General features: G+C 48.2%; 1 protein-coding gene across 2 annotated transcripts in view; it reads left to right on the forward strand.

The window, feature by feature from the left end:
* Positions 1-22,323, forward strand: part of LOC119401714 (uncharacterized) — a 71,396-nt gene that overhangs the window by 11,717 nt on the left and 37,356 nt on the right. The window contains exon 1 of one of the 2 annotated variants that reach the window (XM_049418825.1): positions 18,911-19,128. The exons of the other annotated variant lie outside the window; for it this stretch is intronic. Coding sequence (XP_049274782.1) covers positions 19,009-19,128 — 120 coding nt within the window. The 5' untranslated portion in view covers positions 18,911-19,008. Of the gene's footprint in view, positions 1-18,910; positions 19,129-22,323 lie in introns of those variants that run through there. 2 annotated transcript variants of the gene reach the window in all.

The following is a 22,323-nucleotide window of genomic DNA, read 5'->3' on the forward strand; positions in this document are numbered from 1 at the left end:
TTCCTTTCAGTCACAAATGAATTATTTTCAAGGTAAGCAACTAGTTTTTACATATTGAGATGCGCATAATCATGGTAGTCCAGAAAAATGAAAAAAAATCTTTGCTCCCACTTTTCAGTGAAGAGTAATTAATGAACAAATTATTTCATGATGTTTTCCGTATCTTTACTTAAATTATTACTTAAAAGGTTATTTAGGTGGGATGGAATAATGCTCAGCTGCCAAAATTCAAATTTTCGGCACTGAACTAAAATAAATGGCCTGTCTCTGTATGGTGAGACAAGAAGCTTCCTTGGCGAAATGGGCGAACAGCGAGACCACTTCTGTAATTCCTTCGTTCACACGTGACCTCACTTTGTTGTGTGTTCCAGGTTGGCACCATATGTAGAGGCGATGCTAAGTATGAGCTATTGCGGATGAACAACCGCTTATTTCTATCAGCTGCTTGCTGACTGACGTACAAAATCGTTTAGAGAGTTTCTCAACGTGGCTTTTTGCGCCTGTCCTGTTGTCTCTTCCTCGCCCGTGTGTGTTAGCGCTATGCCCCATCCTGAAGCGTTCAGAGAGGGCAGCGCAAAGACACAAGGACGAAGAAACAGTATCATGCACCGACTAGCACAAACCAAAGTACTGCTCACTACAAAATCGATGATTCCAGTTGGAATCACTGGTTATGGAACGGCGCAACGAAAAAATACGCAACACTGAGGGCGAGGAAGACGCAAGAACAAGCGCCAACTCGCCCAACTATCAGTGCTACTGGACGTAGAATCATTGGGCCTGAATGGGTTAAAAAAAATTGGAGGACGCTTGAGCTTCGCCTTCAAGAGTAGAACGTGATAACGTATCGGTCTCCGTTCTCATCGCCTTCTCAATCGTTAGCCTGTCTTCGTTTCTCGGTTGGCACCTCAACCTCGCCGCCAGGAAAGGAATGGCTGTGCGCGTAACTTTGGCCGTTCAAAGTATCCTAGAATTCCTACTGCAAGTACTGTTGCGAAGTGGACAGTACGCCATATGATTCTTCTTCTTCTGGAAGGCAACGTACCCACTACGTGTCCGTAAGGCAACACACGCACCGGTGCAGCTGCACGCTATCTTGATGCCGTTTCTGCTGACAATGTTGATTAATTATGGCTGAGCGCTTAGTAATCGATGGGCCTTTAGACCACTATCTCGTTGCGCAATTCGCATGTTTCGGCGCCTCGTGTGGTGCGGTTCCACGCTTCTGCCACGCAAAACGTGATGGCGTAAGCGGACCGTGTTTGTATCGCCTTCCCAATAGCTAGCCTACCTTCGCTTCTCGGTGGAGACCTAGAGCGTGCCGCAAGGAAAGCCAAAGTGTGGACGCCATCCGGCTACTATCTTTATGTACATCCACCTCAAATTTTCGCTCATAGAAAACGCTGATTTTTCGCTCACAACCAAGGACGCCGCCGCCGCCGACACCAACACCGGAATTTCTGCGAAACAAGCTCTTTAACGTTGTCGCGTTAATATTAAAAGAAAAGGCGTTGTGGGTCTGATAGGAAGAGCATTATTTGGAGCCCGAAAGCTCGTGCTGGAACATGCACTTAACAACGAAACTCTGATACCATGAGCGATCGATATGAAACACGAAAAGAATAATAAAAATAATTCTGGCTGCTTCCCACAGGGTCGCCAAGCCCGAAGAAAGAACAGAGCTGGTTGGCCTTCCATGTTTCTATGTATTATTTTTTTATTTATTTACTCTGTTTCTTCGCCTTTCCTTGTGTCTCTTTTTTGTATTTGTTTGTTTCTATTTACCTTTCTTTCAATTTCTTTCTTTCTCTCTCTAGTTCTTTCTCTTTCTATCTTTATTCCTCTTTCTTCCATTTCTTCCTATGTCTCTCTGCCTCGTTCTCTTTCTTTTTCTGTTTCTCTTTATTTCTTTCTTTATCTGTCTTTCTATGAACAGGGAAGCTGTTTAGCAAATCGCGCCCTGTCCGACGAACCAAAAAACTATCATCATCATGGCGTGCGGTAATTTACTCCTTGCCTCTCTGCGGTTCTTATGCATTCGTCAAAGACGACTCGAAGGTAAAAACGATCTTCTCGTTTTTCTCACTCGGTTCTAATGATTCCTCCCACCTACCCCGAAAGCTTTGGGCACCTAACGTGCTTTTTCACTGCCGCCGGGATCAGAATCATTGCAAGCTTTTTGCACCTCAGGCAGTTTTGCAGTGCCTCCGGCATTGGTCCCGTTAACCAAACGACGATGACGCCATCATGACGTAACAAATTTTGGCGATATGTCACGTCATATGGTGACGTCATCAAAAATTGTCTTTTTCTTTTCATTACTCATGTTGACGCCGCCACACGACGGTCAATTTTCGTGTTTGATGAGGCATGTAAGGCTGTCGGCGTAAAACAAACACCGTCTTCTGAAGATATCGCTACTGTTATCGAGACCGCCCGAAAGTGGCTGGCACGGACATTCCCGGTGTAGTCACGAGAAAAACCGTGGGGATATCTTGCCTTTGTATCCCGCGATGGAAGGAGTGCAACAAGGTGATACAGAAATATGTATTCAAAGGTAACTGACGTGTCTAGGCGGTCAGCCAAAGCGTTAGAGTCGTAAATTTTGAGCCCCTCAAATTAGGAAGAAACGGAAATCGCCTCCGTGTCCAACTTTTTACCGTAAGTGCGATGCTTATCACAGTAATTGTCCTTAACGTCGTCATGCTTCTACCAGCAAACCATTATTTCTGATGCATCGGTGTCTAATTTGCCGGAGTGAGAAGTGAAGCTGAATGAACTGGGCAATGAGAGTGAAGTAAACAAAATAAAACCTGTCATTGTTGTAGTCAACGTGTAGAAGTTGTAGTCAAAGTGTCATTGTTGTGGTCGAAGTTATTCCAGCCAAGCTGGAATAACCACGATTTCAGGTTTCAGTTGCACAAGCTGGACCAACTGTACAATGAAAATGAGGTATGCAATGTAAACCTGTCAGTGATCAAGACGTGGAAGGTCGTGCAAGGTTTATTGGTTAACTGAATGGGAGGAAACTGGAGGGCTAGACAACCCCCCCCCCCTCACCCACCCCGTTCCGTATGCCTCTCATAACACCTGTGACTAATAGAGCTGGAAAACTACCAAACTTCTATCGGGCCACCTCATCCTCCAACACTGTCGAGTGCTTTTGCGAGCCCTCGACGATTAGTTTTGATATTGTTACAGACGCGCTACGGTTTCCATAGCCTTTCGTTCTCAACAACGGTATCGATTAACCCACCGTCCTGGCGCACGGCCGTCTGTCTCGTCCACTTATCGGACATTACTCTAGCACGCTTGCTGTCGTTTCAGAGCGATGCGTTCGTTCTCTCCCGAAACGTCCGCCGGCACTCCTGCCGGTCGTCTTCGGGGTAACGTCCGTGTTCGAGATAAGTAAAGTAGCACGTTATTGGTATACGCTGTTACGCAGATCACGCGGTCGGCGTATCGCCTCGAACACAGCCATTATCATGCCGTATGAAGCTCTGCCAAAACACACAAGGGATGAACATCAATGCGAGCTGGTGAGTTTGTCTTCGTTTACGGTAAGTCTCCTCTATCGGAACAAGCTGTCTGCGATTCGGAAGTGAGAATGGAACCTTAACGGGGCCACCGAAGGTACGCGTTGTTTCTAACTTCGTGGACAGCTGTCCGAAACTCTCTTCGGTGTGCCTCCGATATTTGCGATTGAGAGAACTCTTTCTCCTCTGATTGAGAGCTCTAATTAACTGTTTGTGCACGTGCGTGTACGGTACTCGTCAAAGGCCCCTATGTAGTTGACATTTATACAATGTCTCCCATTACCGCGTCCTTCGTAACAAAATGACAGCTCTAGCATTCCGTGCATTGGTCTGATAGCTGAGCTATCGCAGGGGCGGCTGCGGTAGCTCAGCAAACGAAAAGGAAAACAGTCAAAATACAACGCGTAAGCTCCCTGCACCCCCCCCCCCCTTCAAGGAAATCACTTATCCCTGCCCCCCCTCCTCAAGGAGCTCACCGACGGAAGCCTCCCCCTCGCTCCCCCCCCCCCGCCCCCCCAGTGGAAAAATCCTGCCGCTGCTTTCATAAGTGTTCTCAGCTCTGTAACCGCTTAATGAGTGAGGTCCGCGAAGGTATTTTCCTGTTCTTACCCCCGTCGCTTAACAGTTAAGAGTGCCCCTAAAGCTCAATAATGTATCTGCTGGAGACTTGGAGGTAGATTATCCGTTCCGCTTCACAGTGCTCAAAGTGATGCTCATGTCAAGGAAGAACGCGACTTAGAATAAGGGAAGAGCGTCAACGCAACGTCAGATAAAGTGCGGATATGATTGCAACGACATCGCGTTGCGTGCAGAACGCGATAAGGGGTCATTGGCCCTGCTCCGAGTTTTGTGTCCCAGTTTCGAAGAGATGCAAGTCGCGTTTCCGGAGAGAGGAGAGAAAGAAAGAAACACACAGAGAACAAGAGAAGAAAAACATACAACTTGACACCGAGAACTTGTCGTTCGCATAAAGCGCGGACTTGCTCCTGCATCATCGCATACACGGCTTTTCTTTAACTGTTCGCCATGAGCCCACGCACTGAAATCCTGCACTGGCATCGTATTATATTAAATATGATTTAACAACACCTTGAATTGCTACTTTGTGGCGCATGAAGGAACTGATTTGCGCAGAAAGTTTCGCTGAGAAGCATATAAATAAACATGGACACAAGCGCACAAAAGGAAAAAAAAAAGGAAGGTGACAAGCAGGCTGACAATGTGGACCGCTACAAGACAGGGTCTTTGAAAAAATGATGTTCACAAAACCTTGGAATACACATGTGGCGTTTTTTTTTCAAAAAGAGCCAGATCCGGAAACCGAAACTGGGCTAAATTTCACGGGAGCGTAAAGTGTGCCTAAGTGTCTTTTACTTTTAAAATAATTGTAATCGAAATGGGGCAATTCCTTATTGTAACGTGAACTCAAAAAGGCAGTTTCGAATAAAGAATCCGTCAAATCCCGCATATGTTTGAATCAAACTGACCCAGATCCATTTAACCAGCGCTGCGTCAACAATCTTGACCGAAACGACCAACGTGGCCTTATACGACCTGTTTCATTTGTGTCCTAGTTGCTTTCCTATCGCGCTTTATATCCACAATTAGGTTTACTTGGGCGAGTTGGCACTCGATGCTGAAGGACACGATGCTGTAGGGCAAAACCTGAATATAAAGAGTAAGAGGCCGACTTTGCTACTCCTTTCTGCCTTTTAGTGTTTCTTTTCTAGCTTTGTGTGCAGTATCATGTCCTTCTTTCGCTCCAAGACGGTATACTTGAAATAGAAGACAACTGAAACGAAGATACTGGGTACCAATATATTCCTCGAAGAATAAGTGATCCGAAAGGGCACGGCATAAAACGAGCTAAGAAGAAGAAGAGCTGAAGCCTATTTTGAAGGCCTCATATAGATGCCAAGAATGGTGTGTTTGTTGCCTGGAAGGATTACTCGCTCTTCAAGCCTAGTCATCGCCACTACGCCCATGAAAGAAAGCATGGCACTGATGGAAGCACAAGGATGGTGTTAATTTTGTCGCAGAATATTGGTATGTCGTTCACACGCTGCAATTTAGGCTTTTTTTTTACGAGCTAGTTCAAGCCCAAATGAAACGTTCCAGTCGATAAGAGCCAAATCCAAAATTTGCTTGCGAATACCGACGACAGTGGGGTAGATAGATTTCTGCCGCAATATTGATCTGAGGTATTTTGGTGACATGAATACACTGGCAATAAATTGTTGGAGCAGGCCCGACCATATTGTCAGTAGAGAAAAACTGCGTTTTTATATGTTTCAGTTAAAGTAGACAGTTGGCTCGTTAAAAAAAAGGCTGATCCCTCCGGCATAGGAATCGGTATAACACGAAAATGAAACGTGTCTTCACAGAAGTAGTTGATTGCTTAATGTGCAGTGATATATGAGAACTTGTACTATGTCTATTGGTGTTTGGCAGCTATAGCACCGTTTGAATTAGATGCACTCACGTTGACGCCTAGTGGCACATCTTTATCCCAAAGACTAACACCCATGATCATGATTTAACCGTTGTGGTAGCTAAAGCTGTTGACATATACCTGGACCCAGCATATCGTGAATCCCGCGCAAAGATGGCACCAAGAAGCACCTAATAAACACTGGCACTCGATATGCACTCCTTCAAAGCGTCGACAATTGGGGAGAACAAATGCAAGGTGTGCGCTCCCGAGTAGTATGGTAACCTAAGCCCGTGCCCACGCATACACTACCACACTGCGCTTCAGCAACTCTGGAGGCATGCAGATATTCGCAGCTTGAGCCGTGAACGCGCGGCGGCGTTCCACGTCCCGCTGGCCTCTGTCTCGCTCCACCAAGGCACGACATTCGCCCGTCGACTTCGTTGCCTTTCTGCGGCGCTTATTGCAGCAGTTTTATTAGTCGGTGCTGTCGCACTCGAAGCAGTAGGTGGCGGAGAAACACCGTTGGTGGATGTGGAAGCTGCACTACTCCGACAAGGACCCGTCACGCTCTAACGCGAAGCGAAAGGCAAAGAACGTAACTGCGTCTAGGGCGACTCCTCGATGCTAGCGCGGCCAGGCTGGCATCGAGAAGCTTTAACCGTGGTTGTGTAGGTTGTAAGGAGTGGGGTTCGGCGGGTCTCGTTACGGTAGCTGGCTCTCAGGGAAGAGACGCGTTCTTTCAAGAAGGAACGTGTTTATTTACATGATGAAGTCAGGAGGTGAAAAGAAGAGAGATAACAGCAAAAGTCTTCGGCTTTTATAGCCCCGAGACTGTCACTGCATAAGCACTGGCAAACCGGTGTCAACGTCTCCCGCCAATCCGGTGACCTGTCGTCCTGGCGTCCGGCCTCCCGAAAGGAGGCAAAGAGTCACACAATACACTCGCCACGCCCCGAAGACTCGTAGGTGAGAAGGTCGGCGAGGAGTTTCAGTCCAAAGGGGAAAGGGCCGATGACCTCCGTTTCCACTGCCAGTAATACTTGGAAGAAGTGTTGAATGATGGCTGCCTCGGGTGAAGGCCCCACCTGGGTTGATGGGAGCGTCTTCAACGGCGCAGTCCCACGCTGACCAAAACGCACGACAAAGCGGGTGTGTCGAATTCCGGAAAACACGCAGACCGCTCCCTCTGGCGCAGGTTAATTTTCCCTGCTGCGGTAGCGTAGAAGGCAGATGTGGCTGGGTGTGAAACTCTCCCGCGGTGCTTTCTCACGCAGAGAACAACAAGCCAAAAGGGGGTCTCCGAATTCCGACGTCCTTTTTCTGGGAAATCCGTCGACAGCGACATGTCCGCCCGCCCGGCAAAAGCTCCTACAGGAAGAATCGGCATTCCTGCCTCCGTCTAAGCGCCGATACGGGGGGAGAAGACAGCATTCCGGTAGACAGCTGTACGCTCAATGGCGTCGGCCTCGATGAATTTTTAGGCCAAACGTAACAGCTCCTCCGCCGCCCGGAAAATCTCGGCTGGCCAGCGCTCACAACCGCTGGGCACGAAGAGAATGGTTGGTGACGAGGCCGACGTCCTGTCTTGGAACCGCAACTGCGAACTCGCAACAAACTCCCAAACCACCTCACAATGATCGACAGCAGCAAAGTGAACTATACAACACAATGCCATGCCGTGATCAAGCGCCTTGGACTCGCTAAAAACTCTCCAGGCTTCTCAAGACATAAATAAATGAAAAACCCGCTACTCTAAAATATTGACGGAATTTCGTGCCGCCAAAGCTACAGCATTCATGGAAGAAGGCATGCCAAAGAGAAATAAAAAAAAAGAAAGAACAGTTTTGGTCACATAAGATAACAACAAAGATACAATATAATGTGGCCCTTGATTCATCAACAACACTTTTCAGATTAGTCTGCTCAGACCATCCGCATTGCCGTGCAATTTCCCTTTTTTATAACGAACCTCGAAGTTGTACTGCTGGAGGGTGAGGCTCCATCGGAGTAAGCGACCATTTTTGTGTGACATTTGATTGAGCCATGTCAGAGGACAGTGATCTGTCTCAAAGATGAACCTCGCTCCGTACAAATAACATGACAACTTCTGGGCTGCCCAAACCAAACAGGCACATTCCTTTTCGGAAGCACTATAGGCTTCCTCCCGGACCGTTAGTTTGCGGCTGGCATAGAGAATGGGATGTTCCTCATGATCATCACCAACTTGGGTAAGCACAACGCCCATGCCTCTGTCGCTTGCGTCGCATTGAACTATAAACTCTTTACTATAGTCCGGTGCGCGTAGCACAGGTCGTGAAACTAACAATGCTTTTAAACCCTGAAAGGCGGCTTCTTTACCCCCATCCCAATGCAAGTTAGTGGGCTCCCCTTTTCTCAGTGCGTCTGTAAGCGGACTTGCCAGTTGCGAAAAATTGGGAATGTAACGCTGGTAGTAGCCGACAAGTCCCAAGAAGGACCGAATGTCGGTCTTTGTGCGTGGCTGTGAAAAACCGGCAATCGCAGCTGTTTTCAGTTCGGCCGGCTGTCTCGTTCCCTGCCCAACAACATGGCCTAGGTAGGTCACTTGAGAGCAGCCAAAACTACATTTTTCCGCTTTCATTGTCAAACCCGCCCCTCTCAACCTCGAAAATACTTCCCTCAGATGCTTTAGGTGATCTTCCCAGCTGTCTGAAAATATCGCGACATCGTCAAGGTACGGGAGTGCGAACTCCTGTAGGTCTTTCAGTACGATGTCCATCAACTTGGAGAAACTGAAAGGCGCATTCTTTAGCCCGAAGCTTAGAACCAAAGGTCTAAAAGTGCCTACAGGTGAAATGAATGCGGCATAGCGGCTGGCACTTTCTGAAAGAGGAACCTGCCAGTATCCTCTCACGAGATCTAGCGTTGAAATGTATTTAGCAGCGCTGACCCTTTCGATTCGCTCCTCAATATTTGGGATCGGGTACAACTGATCCCTAGTGATGGCATTCAACCTCCTGTAGTCTACACATGGACGAGGGTCCTTGTTTGGGGCCTCCACAAGTATTAGTGGTGACGTGTAGTCACTCTCAGCAGGCTCGATCACCCCCAGCTCCAGCATGCGCCGTATCTCGGTCTCCATAATCTCCTTCTGTCGTGGGGACACGCGGTAAGGTTTGGACCTTACCGGTTCGGCTGATGTGAGTTCTATTTCGTGGGTTATCAGTTCGGTTCTACCCGGCCGATGACTGAACCTATCGAGATACTGCCTCAGTAGCTCCTTTAGTTCCTGTACCTGTTCAGGCTTAAGCGCTTCCGCGCTTACCGAGAAAGCTACAACCTCTTCAAGGCTAATTTCTGAGTCGGAAGTTTTGGTGAATCCGTCGAACTCGGATTGAATTTCTTCGGGCTCCTTTAGGGCGAGATTCACAACCCCATGTCGTTCTACGTAAGGCTTCATCAGGTTACAGTGGTAGATTCTAACTTCCTTCCTTCGACCTGGCACTTTCAACGCGTAGTTAGTGTCAGAAAGCCTATGCAATACTTCGACTGGCCCGTCCCGATGTACTTCTAGTTTGTTCTTTCGCGATGGTCTGAGAATCATTACTTGATCCCCAATGCTAAATGTTCGAAGTCTGGCATTCCTGTCGTAATAAAGCTTGGCATTCCTTTGAGCCTTGTCCATGTTCTTTTCGACAAGCCCTTGTGTCGTACTTAGTCGTTCTAGCAGATTTAGCACGTATTCTACCACTGTTTGACTATCCCCTCTTTCTTCCCACATTTCTCTCAACATTCTAAGTGGGGAACGCAGCGTTCTGCCATACACTAACTCTGCCGGTGAGAACCCCGTGGCCTCATGTGGGACCGTACGCAAAGCGAACAAAGTAGCTGGAAGACAGCTTTCCCAGTCTTCCTTATGCTCATAACAAAGAGCGCGCAACACTCGCTTCAAGACTGAATGCCATCTCTCGACGCTGTTTGATTGAGGATGGTAGACAGAACTGTGTATCAACCTTATCCCAAACTTCTGTAAAAAAGTTGTAGTTAACGAGCTCGTGAAAACCGACCCTTGATCAGCCTGTATTTCTGCCGGAAAGCCGACGCGTGTGAAAACTGACAGAAGCGCGTCTACTATTTCTGTCGAAGTGGGCTCCTTCAGAGGGATTGCCTCTGGAAACTTCGTGGCTGGGCACAGCATGGTGAACAAATACCTATAACCCGACTTAGTTGCTGGTAGGGGACCCACTATGTCTATCACCAGACGTCGAAATGGTTCTGATATTATAGGTACCAATTTTAGCGGAGCTTTCCACTTTTCCCCAGGCTTACCCGTGCGTTGGCACGTGTCACAGGATCTTACAAATTCCTCCACATCTTTGAAGCACCCAGGCCAATAGTATTCCATTAGCAATCTCTCTTTGGATTTCTTTATTCCTAGGTGGCCGGACCACCCGTTTCCATGGCAGAGGTTCAAAAGATCCTCCCGGTATTCTCTAGGAACGACCAATTGATCTAGAATCCGGCCTCTTTTATCCCTGTAGTGCCGATACAACAAACCTCCTTTCTTATGCAACGTCACGTTGCCCCTAGCGATCCCTTCTTTAGCGTTAAACTGTAATCTAGTTAAGCTAGGATCGTTCTCTTGCTGGGCTGCCAGCGACTCTCTGTTTACTCGTACAAGCCGATCAAAGTTTTTCGAGGCCGGCGACAGTACTGACCCCATTTTGCTTGTGCGAGTGTCAGCTAGTTCTCCCTGATCTAGTTCCGTTGATAAAGCCTCATTTTGCTGATCAGTTGACTCTCCCTCTGGGTCATGATCTAACTCCGTCAATAAAGCCTCATTTTGCTTATCAGCTGGCTCTATCTGCGCGCCTGTAGGGTTACCTAACTCCGTCTCTGTTGACGCTGCGATTGGTTCTTCTGGTGCCACAGAGGCGAGCTCTCGCGCCTTGGACCGAGTCAGCGCTTGAACAGTTCCTTCTCCAAGTTTCTGACCCCGCTCGCGCAGTATCCTGTCTGACCGATTTGAAAATATATACGGGTACTGCAACGACAGAGATGTCGAGACCGCTGCCTCAGTCACAATTTCTCCAAACGGCCCAGTGATCGTTACTTTAGCCATAGGAAGGCAGACGCTGTTTTCCTCTACAACCTGTTTGATCCACGCCACTTCTCCCGTAAAGTCATCTACAGTAATGTACGATGGGTGGACAATGTCCATGGTGGCGCCGCTGTCCCTGAGCACTTGCAAGGTTTGCCGTTAACCTCCAGGTCATGGAGATACGGGCGTAACAGCTCTATGTTCTCGTCACTTTCGTCCGCGTAGGAAAAAACCACCTTAGGACTTCTGCAGTTTGCCGCGATATGTCCGGTCTTCTGACAGTTATAACAGCGAATGGGTCTGAAAGCCTCGAACTCTTTTCTTTGGGAATGTCCACCACTCGCGCTTTCACCCTTGTTCTCTGGCGTACTTGTTTCTCCCCTCGGATTGTCTAGCTTTTTCGCCTGTGAGCCCTTTCTGAACGAAAACTCTTTCCGCGATCCCTTTCGCCCGTCCGGTCCTCCACCCTCGATGCTCAGTTTTCTACGCATTGCGTAATCTTCGGCTAACTCGGCCGCCCTTTCCACAGTGTTTACGTTATCTCTGTCTTGCACCCATAGCCTCACGTTCTGTGGAATGCTCCTGTAAAATTGCTCTAGACAGATGGTCTCGATGACCCTGTCTCTACTCTCGTAGGATTCCGCACTTTTCAACCACTCTATTAGGTTTCTCTTCATGCCGTAGGCAAAGTCCGGATATCCCTCACTATCCTTCTTTTCTGCGTTTCGAAACCTTTGACGAAATGCCTCGGCTGAAAGGCGGGTACTTCTTTAATAAGGCAGCCTTAACCTTCGCGTAATCATCTGCCTCTTGCGCGCTGAGTCTGGTAATTACTTCAGCCGCTTCATACGGTAACAGCGAAAGCAACCGCTGCGACCATGTACTTGGAGCAAAGTTCATCCTCTCGCAAGTCCGTTCAAAACTCCCGAGGAATATTCCTATATCTTTCCCGACTTGAAAAGGGTTTAGATATTTGTCCATGCGGTATGAATCTATCTCGCTCACTCTCTCAGGAGCCCCTCCACTCGTTTGAGCCAAACGTCTGCTTTCATTCTCAAGTTCGATTCTCCGCAACTCTCTTTCCTTCTCCCGTTCCTCTCTTTCCCTTTCCTCTCTTTTTCTTTCTTGCTCCTCAAACCTTTTGAAAGCGTTTAACGCGGTTTCAATCTCCCCCTTACTGGCACTTTCCATAATCAGCTTCACAATTTGAGACCTGCCCATTCCTTCCTCCACCTCAATGCTTAGATCCTCACATACAAACAAAAGTTCGTCTTTTAGCATTGTCTTTAACTCCATGACTGCTGTTTTGCTTTGGTCCTGCTCGCTAATAGTTAGGCGATCCCTATAACTCACTCAATACTCATAAAGAGGTGATCTACCTAACCCACACAAAAAACAATCTAGCTTCTACACTACTTAAGTGTACACACAAAATGAAGCCTGGAAAGTCATAGCAAAGACCAAGCACTCACCACAACGCAGCACCATGTCGCAAGGTCCATCTCACCGCTGCCAACCAGTTGTAAGGAGTGGGGTTCGGCGGGTCTCGTTACGGTAGCTGGCTCTCAGGGAAGAGACGCGTTCTTTCAAGAAGGAACGTGTTTATTTACATGATGAAGTCAGGAGGTGAAAAGAAGAGAGATAACAGCAAAAGTCTTCGGCTTTTATAGCCCCGAGACTGTCACTGCATAAGCACTGGCAAACCGGTGTCAACGTCTCCCGCCAATCCGGTGACCTGTCGTCCTGGCGTCCGGCCTCCCGAAAGGAGGCAAAGAGTCACACAATACACTCGCCACGCCCCGAAGACTCGTAGGTGAGAAGGTCGGCGAGGAGTTTCAGTCCAAAGGGGAAAGGGCCGATGACCTCCGTTTCCACTGCCAGTAATACTTGGAAGAAGTGTTGAATGATGGCTGCCTCGGGTGAAGGCCCCACCTGGGTTGATGGGAGCGTCTTCAACGGCGCAGTCCCACGCTGACCAAAACGCACGACAAAGCGGGTGTGTCGAATTCCGGAAAACACGCAGACCGCTCCCTCTGGCGCAGGTTAATTTTCCCTGCTGCGGTAGCGTAGAAGGCAGATGTGGCTGGGTGTGAAACTCTCCCGCGGTGCTTTCTCACGCAGAGAACAACAAGCCAAAAGGGGGTCTCCGAATTCCGACGTCCTTTTTCTGGGAAATCCGTCGACAGCGACATGTCCGCCCGCCCGGCAAAAGCTCCTACAGGAAGAATCGGCATTCCTGCCTCCGTCTAAGCGCCGATACGGGGGGAGAAGACAGCATTCCGGTAGACAGCTGTACGCTCAATGGCGTCGGCCTCGATGAATTTTTAGGCCAAACGTAACAAGGTGTTCTGTGCTTTAACTGCGCCGTCGCCGAATCGCTCCCTATCGGCGGCGCTCGTTAGTGTCATAACGCAGTACTTATTTCACCTTTCACAGACGGCGACACCACCTCGAAAACCAAGAGCATCGTGCGGGAAAGATTGTGTGAGAGATGTAAGGCGCGATCGTGGAGCTTCGTACATGTGCGTCGATGGCGCAATGGGTTAAAAGCCCGGCATTAATCGTCGCGGACCGAAAGGTGGTGGGTTCGATTCATGGTGACAGAACTGTTCCTTCTAGTTTTTCTTTATTCCATCGTTACTGTGCATTTTACCAACATCATATCCGTGACGGAAATACGTCACTGAAGTCTCGGTGGACCCAGGCATAAAACACTTTCGTGTTAACAAAAAACGCCACATATAAGAGCGTTGTACGTTAGCAAGTGCAGAGCGTTGCGCATTATATGAAGGAAACAAAACTGCTGGACCAGAAATAAGGTATAAGAGCGACAGCAGTGCAATATTAGTGCCAGAAATTGCGGCATTAGGATACACATGTCGATGATAACTATTCACCATGATCGTGGACTCATGGTGAATAGTGAAAGAAAAGCCGTGTATGCGATGATGCAGGAGCAAGTCCGCGCGTTATATGAACAAGTTCTCTGTGCCAAGTTGTATGTTTTTCTTCTCTCGTTCTCTCTGTGTTCCTTTCTCTCTCTCCTCTCCCCGGAAACGCGACTTGCATCTCTTCGAAACTGGGACACAAAACTCGGAGCAGGGCCAATGACCCCTTATCGCGTTCTGCACGCAACACGATGTCGGGAAACGCGGGCTACACAAAACGTTTGATCAATTAAATTGGCTATAAAGCACGTCAGCCAGTCAAAAATTTATATACGTTGAACCCTGGTCTCATCCAATAATCAACAGAAAAATATGAAAAACGAGGAAATCCTTTCACATGGCGCTGTGCCAACTCTTAGGAAAGAAGACTTGCTTAAATGTGAGCCCATCGTCATTATGTCTGGTGAAGACAGCTGCTCTTGTCCAAACGATGAGAGAAAACACAAATGTCCCCTTTCTTCTGTCTACCCTATCTCCTTGAGTGTTTATGTTCAAGATACCAGCTCTCGTAGACGAGTTATGTGGTTGCGCTATCAATACAGTGCTCCACTGATGGCTACGAGACATGCCCTGACGTTCAGGACAGCGCCCTATCCCGAGCACGTGGCACGCTGACGCTGTGGGTCATGTCGTATGGACCAGAGGCGCAGCCAGAAATTTTTTTCGGGACGGAGGGTGGGGGGGGGGGGGGGGGGGTGTTCGACTATGCTTTATGTATGTTCGTGCGTGCGTTTGCATGTGTGCGTGTATATCTATGCAAGCAACATTGCAAATTTTTGGGGGAGTTTCACCAGGTTTCTTCTTCGTAGTGAAGTACCGGTGAAATGCAGCTGTTATATATCTTTCTCTCGAGGGATAGTGGTAAACTAACATTCATTATCTGAGAATGCCTGCGAAATGCGAGCCACCACATTCTTTTTCAAGGAAGAGAAAACAGTTGTAAATTATTACAGGCATGCTATTGGGGGTCATGGACGATTGCATAGTACGTGCAGATGCTCACGCGTGAAGAGGAAATGTTAACTATTGTTCGTAGATATACATGGTCATGGAGTAGTCATTGAATGTACAGAAAAGGTATAGGAAATCACAGAGATGTGCTTGGTAGCTCATGGTTCCTGGTCTCGAAGAAGAGTGTTTGCTTGTTTATCGATGGTGTCTTAAGGTAACGGAGAAATTACGTGCTTATAGGGGATGTGGACGTGACCAGAGCCGTTCAAAGTTTACGGAAAATGTAGACGGAAGGTGAATTGCTACGTATCCATTGCAGATGGCAGTAGATGAAGAGCGGCTGTGAAAACTTCATTTCAAGTATGCAAGATCACTTGGAATAAAAACTTGGACTGTTCATGGAAGGCAGGGAAATGGCTACGTGTTCATGGAATTTGTACAACGCATGGAATGTGTTGTACACATTCCATGAACATTATCGACCTTGTTGTGGACGAGAGGGCTTTGTACAAGACATGAAATAAGCTAGAGCTGAAGATTCGACAGGTTGCTACTGCAATGTAGGACTTGTTATACCACAGCACAAAACGGAAAGAAACTGCCTTTCTACGTCTTCAGCTTGGATTCTGGCCATTTCGCTGAAGTCTCTGCCACACTGTAATAAGCTTGAAATTGCAATACAATCGCGCCTAGTGTTCCACGCAGTTTAATGATAGACGCAAAGATGTTGGCGGGACAGTCTTCACGGCCATATATTGTCACTTGCCGGATTGTCACTGGCTGCACTTAGGCTGGCTGGGCCCAGCCCAATCAACGGCTGGAAAACATGCCTCCCCATGGACAGGCATTAGTGAACAACACGGGAACAAAGCATGCAAGTGTGCTTATTTTAAAATGTCATTGTTTGGTTATAGCTTTACTTGCTAACAAAAGTAAAAAAAAGAAAAAGACACAGAACATCAGCATTCAGCAGATTAACGTGAAGAAACAGTTACATACCTTAATTTACAGGATTTTCGCGCCGGTTTACAGCGACGCTCTACTAACTTAGTTCCCAAGTCTCCCAATTTGCCTCTCCATCATAGACTTAAGACACACCGGCTTGCACCTGCTTTGATTGCTGAATTGCTTGAAATATTTCATACTACAGAACACCCATGTCAATGGTGTCACGCCGGTGCCGGCGGGTAAGTGACATGGCAGGAAAAGCCAAGTGGTGTGCGGGCGTGCTCCACGCGTGACACCTGATTTCATGCATCGAGTATCGTCGTCCGCTATACCACGTGCCTTGCCGGTGCCTAACCGGTGCATCATTGATCGACTTACCTACTTCACTAACTTGCGGCTGCATTTTTGTTTTGAATTTACATTGCTTCCTATGGTGCGCAACCGAACGAACTCTGAGAAAGTGGTACACAGCCTCTTTAATGATCTCGGAACGGGACGTAAGTGAAGGTAGATCTACGCTTCTCGGTCTGTGCGCTTTCATGAATGTGGCTGCAGTTTGTAGACGCTCATTACCACTGTGAATAGTGCTTTCACTGTGAACTGACATGTTGGCCTCACGCTAATATTTTGGAAGTAGAGTGATAGCAAGGATTTCGAGCCCAAGCTGGGCTCCAACACAAACCCGGCCCGTCAAATGAATTAAGCCTGTTAGTGCCTACACTGGCTGGGGCCCGACTGATAAATCCCGGTATGCCAAAGCCCGCACCGCAGGCTGAGTCATACCCGGGCCTTCATGCTGAGCCCAGGCCCATGCATACCTTTCAATCATAAACAGAAGAATGAATGCGTTAACGTTGACGTGGCAAATGTTTGATTCAAACGAGCTTGCTTCAACATTAGGGCGCAACATTTCTCTGGAAAGCTCGCGATTATGACAAAGGTACACATATCCCGTACTTGTTTGAGTAAGATGCATTCCGCTGGTGGCCAAAGCCTGCGCGCAGCCTGCGTGTGCCCTTATCCGGTATATCTGTTAATGTTGGAATACTGGCTTTCCGCGCAAAGCACTAGATGCCCGCGACTCCAGCTTAAAAAAAAATGCACGAAAACACATTAGACACATTGACGTTTTACCCCCTAGACCAAATGCAAGTAACTAAAGTTGCTACTCGCATTGTGTTTACTATTGCTCAAAAGAGTTTTCGGGCTTGATTGGCGGTACGCTAACAGTTATACAAACAAGCACGTGCATCTAAGTGGCCTCTAGAGAAGGATGTGTTCTAGCGTTGCTGTCGACGTTATGTTTTTGACTCTTTCGCACGATCAGCCAGCAATGAAACAACCATAACAACTGTCCCGACTCTAAGATTACCGCTATCATTACTGTCACGTTAAACAATGTAGGAGCTGCGCTAGGTGAGTTTGAGTGGTACAGCGGTTGTTGTGCTCGGCCGCTGACCTGAAGGTCGCGGGTTTGATCGCGGCCGTTGTGGTCGCATTTCGATGGAGGCGAAATGCTAGAGGCACTTGCACTGCACGATGTCCGCGTCTGTTAAAGAACACCGCGATGATAAAAAATTCCGGAGACGTCCACTACGGCGTGCCTCATTATATTATGGGGCTTTTGGCACGTAAAACCCCAGTTAATGTTATTAGGAGCGGCGCTAATCATAACTGCAAGGTGAATTACGCTGCAGGATCCAGATTGGAAATCTCATTTGTCGAATGATTATAAACAAAGATTATTTCTGAGTAGACACAAGAATGTCACGGCGGGCTTTTAAATGTAACACAGTCCAGGCTTCTGGAATGTGAGAGCTTTGACGCGGTGCTAATAATATGACAGGCGAGAGAAAAAGAAAACAGACTTATGAATGAAGCAGCGAGCAGTGTTTTGCTGTACCCCCTTCTACACTCGCTCCTTTTCATGTTTATTTCTTTATTTTCCCGCCGTACGAGCAACGCACTCTATGAATGGAAGTGTACCGAGAATGGGAGTCGCGCCTTTAAACGAGCGCGGATCGAGTGAACACACACTCCCGCGCCCTGCGGTCACGGGGTACATATATATTACCAGTCACGGGACACTCCGGGGGTAGTGGTGTGTGTGTGTGGGTGGGGGGGGGGGGGAGGTGTCGCGCAAAAATACAGCGCGCAAAGTCGCTCATTCCACGCCGACATCGACGATAACAGGGCGTGCGCGCTGTCTTATATCAACCGAACCCGAAACCCTCGCTGCGTACAGTGCCTTGTTGTATTCCACGAACTGGACGGCGGGCCGAGCCCCCCTCACATTTGAGGGACCCCTCCCCTCTTCATGAACACGCATGTGTGCGTGACTGTGCGTGCGTGTGTGTGTGCGTGTGCGGAAGACATTTCGCAATGCGGCCAGCGCCCACCCAGCCCGTAGGCTGAATCGCTGGCTATAGGAGGCAGGCATGCGGTGTCACTTTGAGAACACATCCCCGCCCCCCATGCACAATATCGGAGTTTCCGATGCGCCCTCTCATCCCCCCTCGCCCTCCCCCTCTCCCTCCCGCTACACTACTGCCACCACAGGGCGCCATATGATAGCCTCGAAAAAAAATTATCTCCACGACGCTCTGTTTTTTATCTCGGGGACCCGCGAGAGCAACCGTATACCGTTTTGCCGACCTCGTCTACCGCGGGAGGCGAGGCAAGTCGAGGCGAGCCGGTGGCTTCTTGCCTTACGGTCGTCGGTGTCTGTTAAAACGAAATGAAGAACAAGACAAAGAACAAAAGCAAAATATTAAGAAGAGAAAGGACCGCGGCGGGCGTCTTGAGCACGCCGCGAGCATCGCACCACTGAGAACCGCGGGAGGAGCGTCTGGGGCCGCGCCGGCGTCACGGGATCTCAGATTGCGTCTACTCCTGGTTGGGGCAGCGGCACGCGCTTGCCTTTTTCTTTTTTTTTTGCGCGTCGAGTTGGAAGAAACTTCTTTCTTCACTTCGGTCACGTCAGTGCTTCGTGAGACAGCCTGAGAGACGGTTCGGTCCTCGCGCAACCACCACCCCAACGACCACAAGCCAGAGAGCCACTTTTTAAAAGTTTCCAAGTTTTTTTTTGTCCGGTGGTTCGAAAACAATACCATGCCACCCACATCCTCACGAACGGAGAACGGTGGTGACGGCCTGACTTCTCCAGTCTCCTTCCAGCTAGAACAACCTCCGTGGGGCGACTCGACCGAAACCAACGGACGCAAAGCACAGGTGGGACTTTGACTTGTCAGGACTCGCTATCAGGACTGCTTAACTGTCCAGGACTGGATACTGTCCAGGACCGGTTTTATAGGGCAGTAAATATTGGCCTTCCAATAGGGCCATGTTTCCGGTCCACCTCATGCTTCACGCAGTAAGTAAAAATGAAAAGGGATGATTTCCATTTGGTGTTTCGCTTTTGAGGACACGTCGCGTAGATCGCGAACTTGGTGTTCCGTTTCAGAGAAGCGCCAGGTCTACGGTTTTGCTTTCTTGCCTCACTTCGCCTAGAGGGCAGGGAAATCAAAATTAATAGGGTAAAGCTATGACTGTCATAGCTAAAATGGTCGACATCGATCTCAATCTCGCAGGTGCGGACTCTTTGAGTTTTTCGTTTGAGCTTCAAACGGGAAAGAGAAACCATCAAAAGAAATATGCATGTTGCAAGAACGGGACAAAGAGAATTGTGATTAATATCAAATGTAGAGTTGGACGAATGCAGGGATGAATGAGCAGTAGCTCTAAAGATTATAATGGTTAATTCATAAAACAAATTGTAAACATCCCAAGAGTCAATGTTCTTCACTGCAGTTTTAAACACTGAAGGATCAGTGCCTATTCAGCGAATGTGAGCTTGAATCCTTGGAAGATTTTTGACGCGAGATACTATCCTTCGTTTCAACCTTGGATTGAGTCAAGGAGTTCTTACTGGGCGTACTAACCGCTAACGGTTTGCGGAAGAAACGATAGCGAAAAGTGGCGCTCCTTGATGTTTTACGCTGACAACGCATAGGTCCTCGTGACCACGAGGCAAGCGTCACCGAGTTTGTAAAACGTGGCTTCTTTTTCTTCCTGCGCGGTTTTCCCGCCCCGTACACTTTTCTTTCCTTCTTATCGGAAGCAGCGCACAGTGTATGCACTTCTTTATCTTTTTGCTGCATTGTGGATGCGGTTATGCACTCGCGTATTGCCGGATGATGATAGCCCCCGTGTCTCAGAAGGCGCTGACGGGCAACGCGCGAGAGCGTAGGTGTAAAAAGATGCTGACCGCATCGTTGATAACGAAGAGAAGAAGCACTGCCCGGTTTGTTTGCTGACACTATGACGGCACGTCATAGGGAACAGCATTCATGGGCGGCCTTGTGTCCCCTCTCGAAGCGAAGGACGCGACGGGACGTCTTAACGGCAAAAATAGCCCCCGACATCGTATAAGCAATCCCTTAGGGGTGATGATGACAAACACTGCCACGGGGAGCCCTCCGAAACTACACTGCCTACGAAAAGACACTGCTGTGAAAGCACACACTTATTCGAGCGTCTCTTACGCTTTCTCACTTCGGAGAAGAATGGCCAACAACCTTTTCCTATGTGCAACGATTGTAGCTGCGAGGTTACGATTTGCCCGCCTTTCTGTCAGAATTTCTGTGTTTCAGAGCGTCTAGAAGACAACTGAACTTTCAACCACTTCGGACAGACTCGACACTTGACTTTTGTCAGAAGAAGGAATCCTCAGACACTGTTCGTCACAGTCCACAATGCAGAAACTTGTGCTTCCTGAGCACAAGTGGACTTAGAATTTAATATTAACCTTACTCTGCATCACACTCATGTTTTCATTTTTTTTTAAACTTTCACTTGTGTCTCGTACCGTAGCTTTTCGTTCACATTGTTGGCTTTCCCTTAGCACGGAGTGGCCAGCCGCTCCATGGGTGAGCCAACTTCCCGGTATTCCAATCTATCTCTCCCATTATCCTCCCCCTCTTTCTTATGTAGTTTGTCTCATTGACACTAAACTTGTGATCCGAACTGCTTGCAAGTGGCATAATTATATCCCGCTAACTTCAGGGCATGATAAATGCGCCAACCTAACCTCATCGCATATTTCGATGAATCTCGATTGTTCTGTCTCAAAAGACACACATGAGAGTTAACCGACATTGGAAGCAGCCAGGGAGGGGGCCTTAGGGCCCCGGACCCCCCCTCCCCCGTAATTTTGGTTAAGTAGGCGTTTTTAAGAAAAATAAATAATAAAAATAGATGTTTTTCTCAAAAAAGTCAAGGTTTTCAGCAAGTGCCCCCCCCCCCCCCCCGGAAAAAAATTGCTGGCTACGGGCCTGACTGGAAGGTCACAGATTAAGTTGCGATTAGCTTTTAAAAAATGCGCGCTATCACATATGCACAAAAGGTGGTCTTTGAAGCGCTGATCTGTGATGATAACAGACAAGAAGAAAACGGTGCGAATACGCCAGAAAGTGGAGGTAGCCGGCAATCCAGCTCACATCAAGATGAAGATATGAGTAGGAGCAGGTCATGTATATTTAGGACAGGACAGATTTCAGTGGTCTCTTTGAAGTATAGAAGAAATACGTAATGGGTTCCGGGATGAGGGCATGGCAGTACGAGAAATCAGATAATTTGTAGGTGATGAGATCAAATGAGAAAACTGGAAATCATGAGTAAGAACTAGTAGCCGTGAAGCAAGTCCTTCTGCAAGGCTGTAAGAGGCCTTCGTCCCACAGTCAGAATAAATGGGCTACCACTGATAATGAACCTTGGTTGAAACGACCCGTAGGTTGCCATGCACTAAATTAAGTTGGTTAGACGAATTGCGAATGCGGCAAGACATTGTATTCAGAGCAGCGACGTCGCATCTTATAGATCAAAACAGTGACTGATCAGGGGCTGTGGAATGACATGGCTGAATACAGACCTGAAGCGCCAATCATTTTAAGATTTAAGCTATAGAATTGGTGTCTTGAGAACCAGTTGTACCGAAGGTGATGGACTGAGAAACGGAAAGGGGCGAGAGGGTAGCGAAGGGTGAGGTTACCCAAGTTCTTCTGATGCATGCTTCTGTCGCAACTTCTGAGTATAGTGGGCACATGAATGATACATTTAAGAGGCTGCTATAGGCGTTTGGCGATTGGTTCATGCTTTCAAGGGCAAGTCATCTACCCACAAGCGACAGTTACACTTGCGTAACGTCGTTCACCAAGAAATTCGCGTGGCGGGTGCGCAGGGACTTCTGCAGGAAGTTAGGCTGGCTCCGAAGTGTTCACTGTGACTTAGAGCTCACTTGGATGTTGCAAGACTGGCATATGACCGCGGGTCGTGTGTCGGATAGCGATTACGATATCTCGGCCTGCAGATACGCTGGCAGCCTAGGCACGGCTGCGTTTCGACGCGCCTGAAAGCGCGATAAAATGA

The sequence above is a fragment of the Rhipicephalus sanguineus genome, chromosome 8, assembly GCF_013339695.2.
Source record: "Rhipicephalus sanguineus isolate Rsan-2018 chromosome 8, BIME_Rsan_1.4, whole genome shotgun sequence".
Taxonomy (NCBI): domain Eukaryota; kingdom Metazoa; phylum Arthropoda; class Arachnida; order Ixodida; family Ixodidae; genus Rhipicephalus; species Rhipicephalus sanguineus.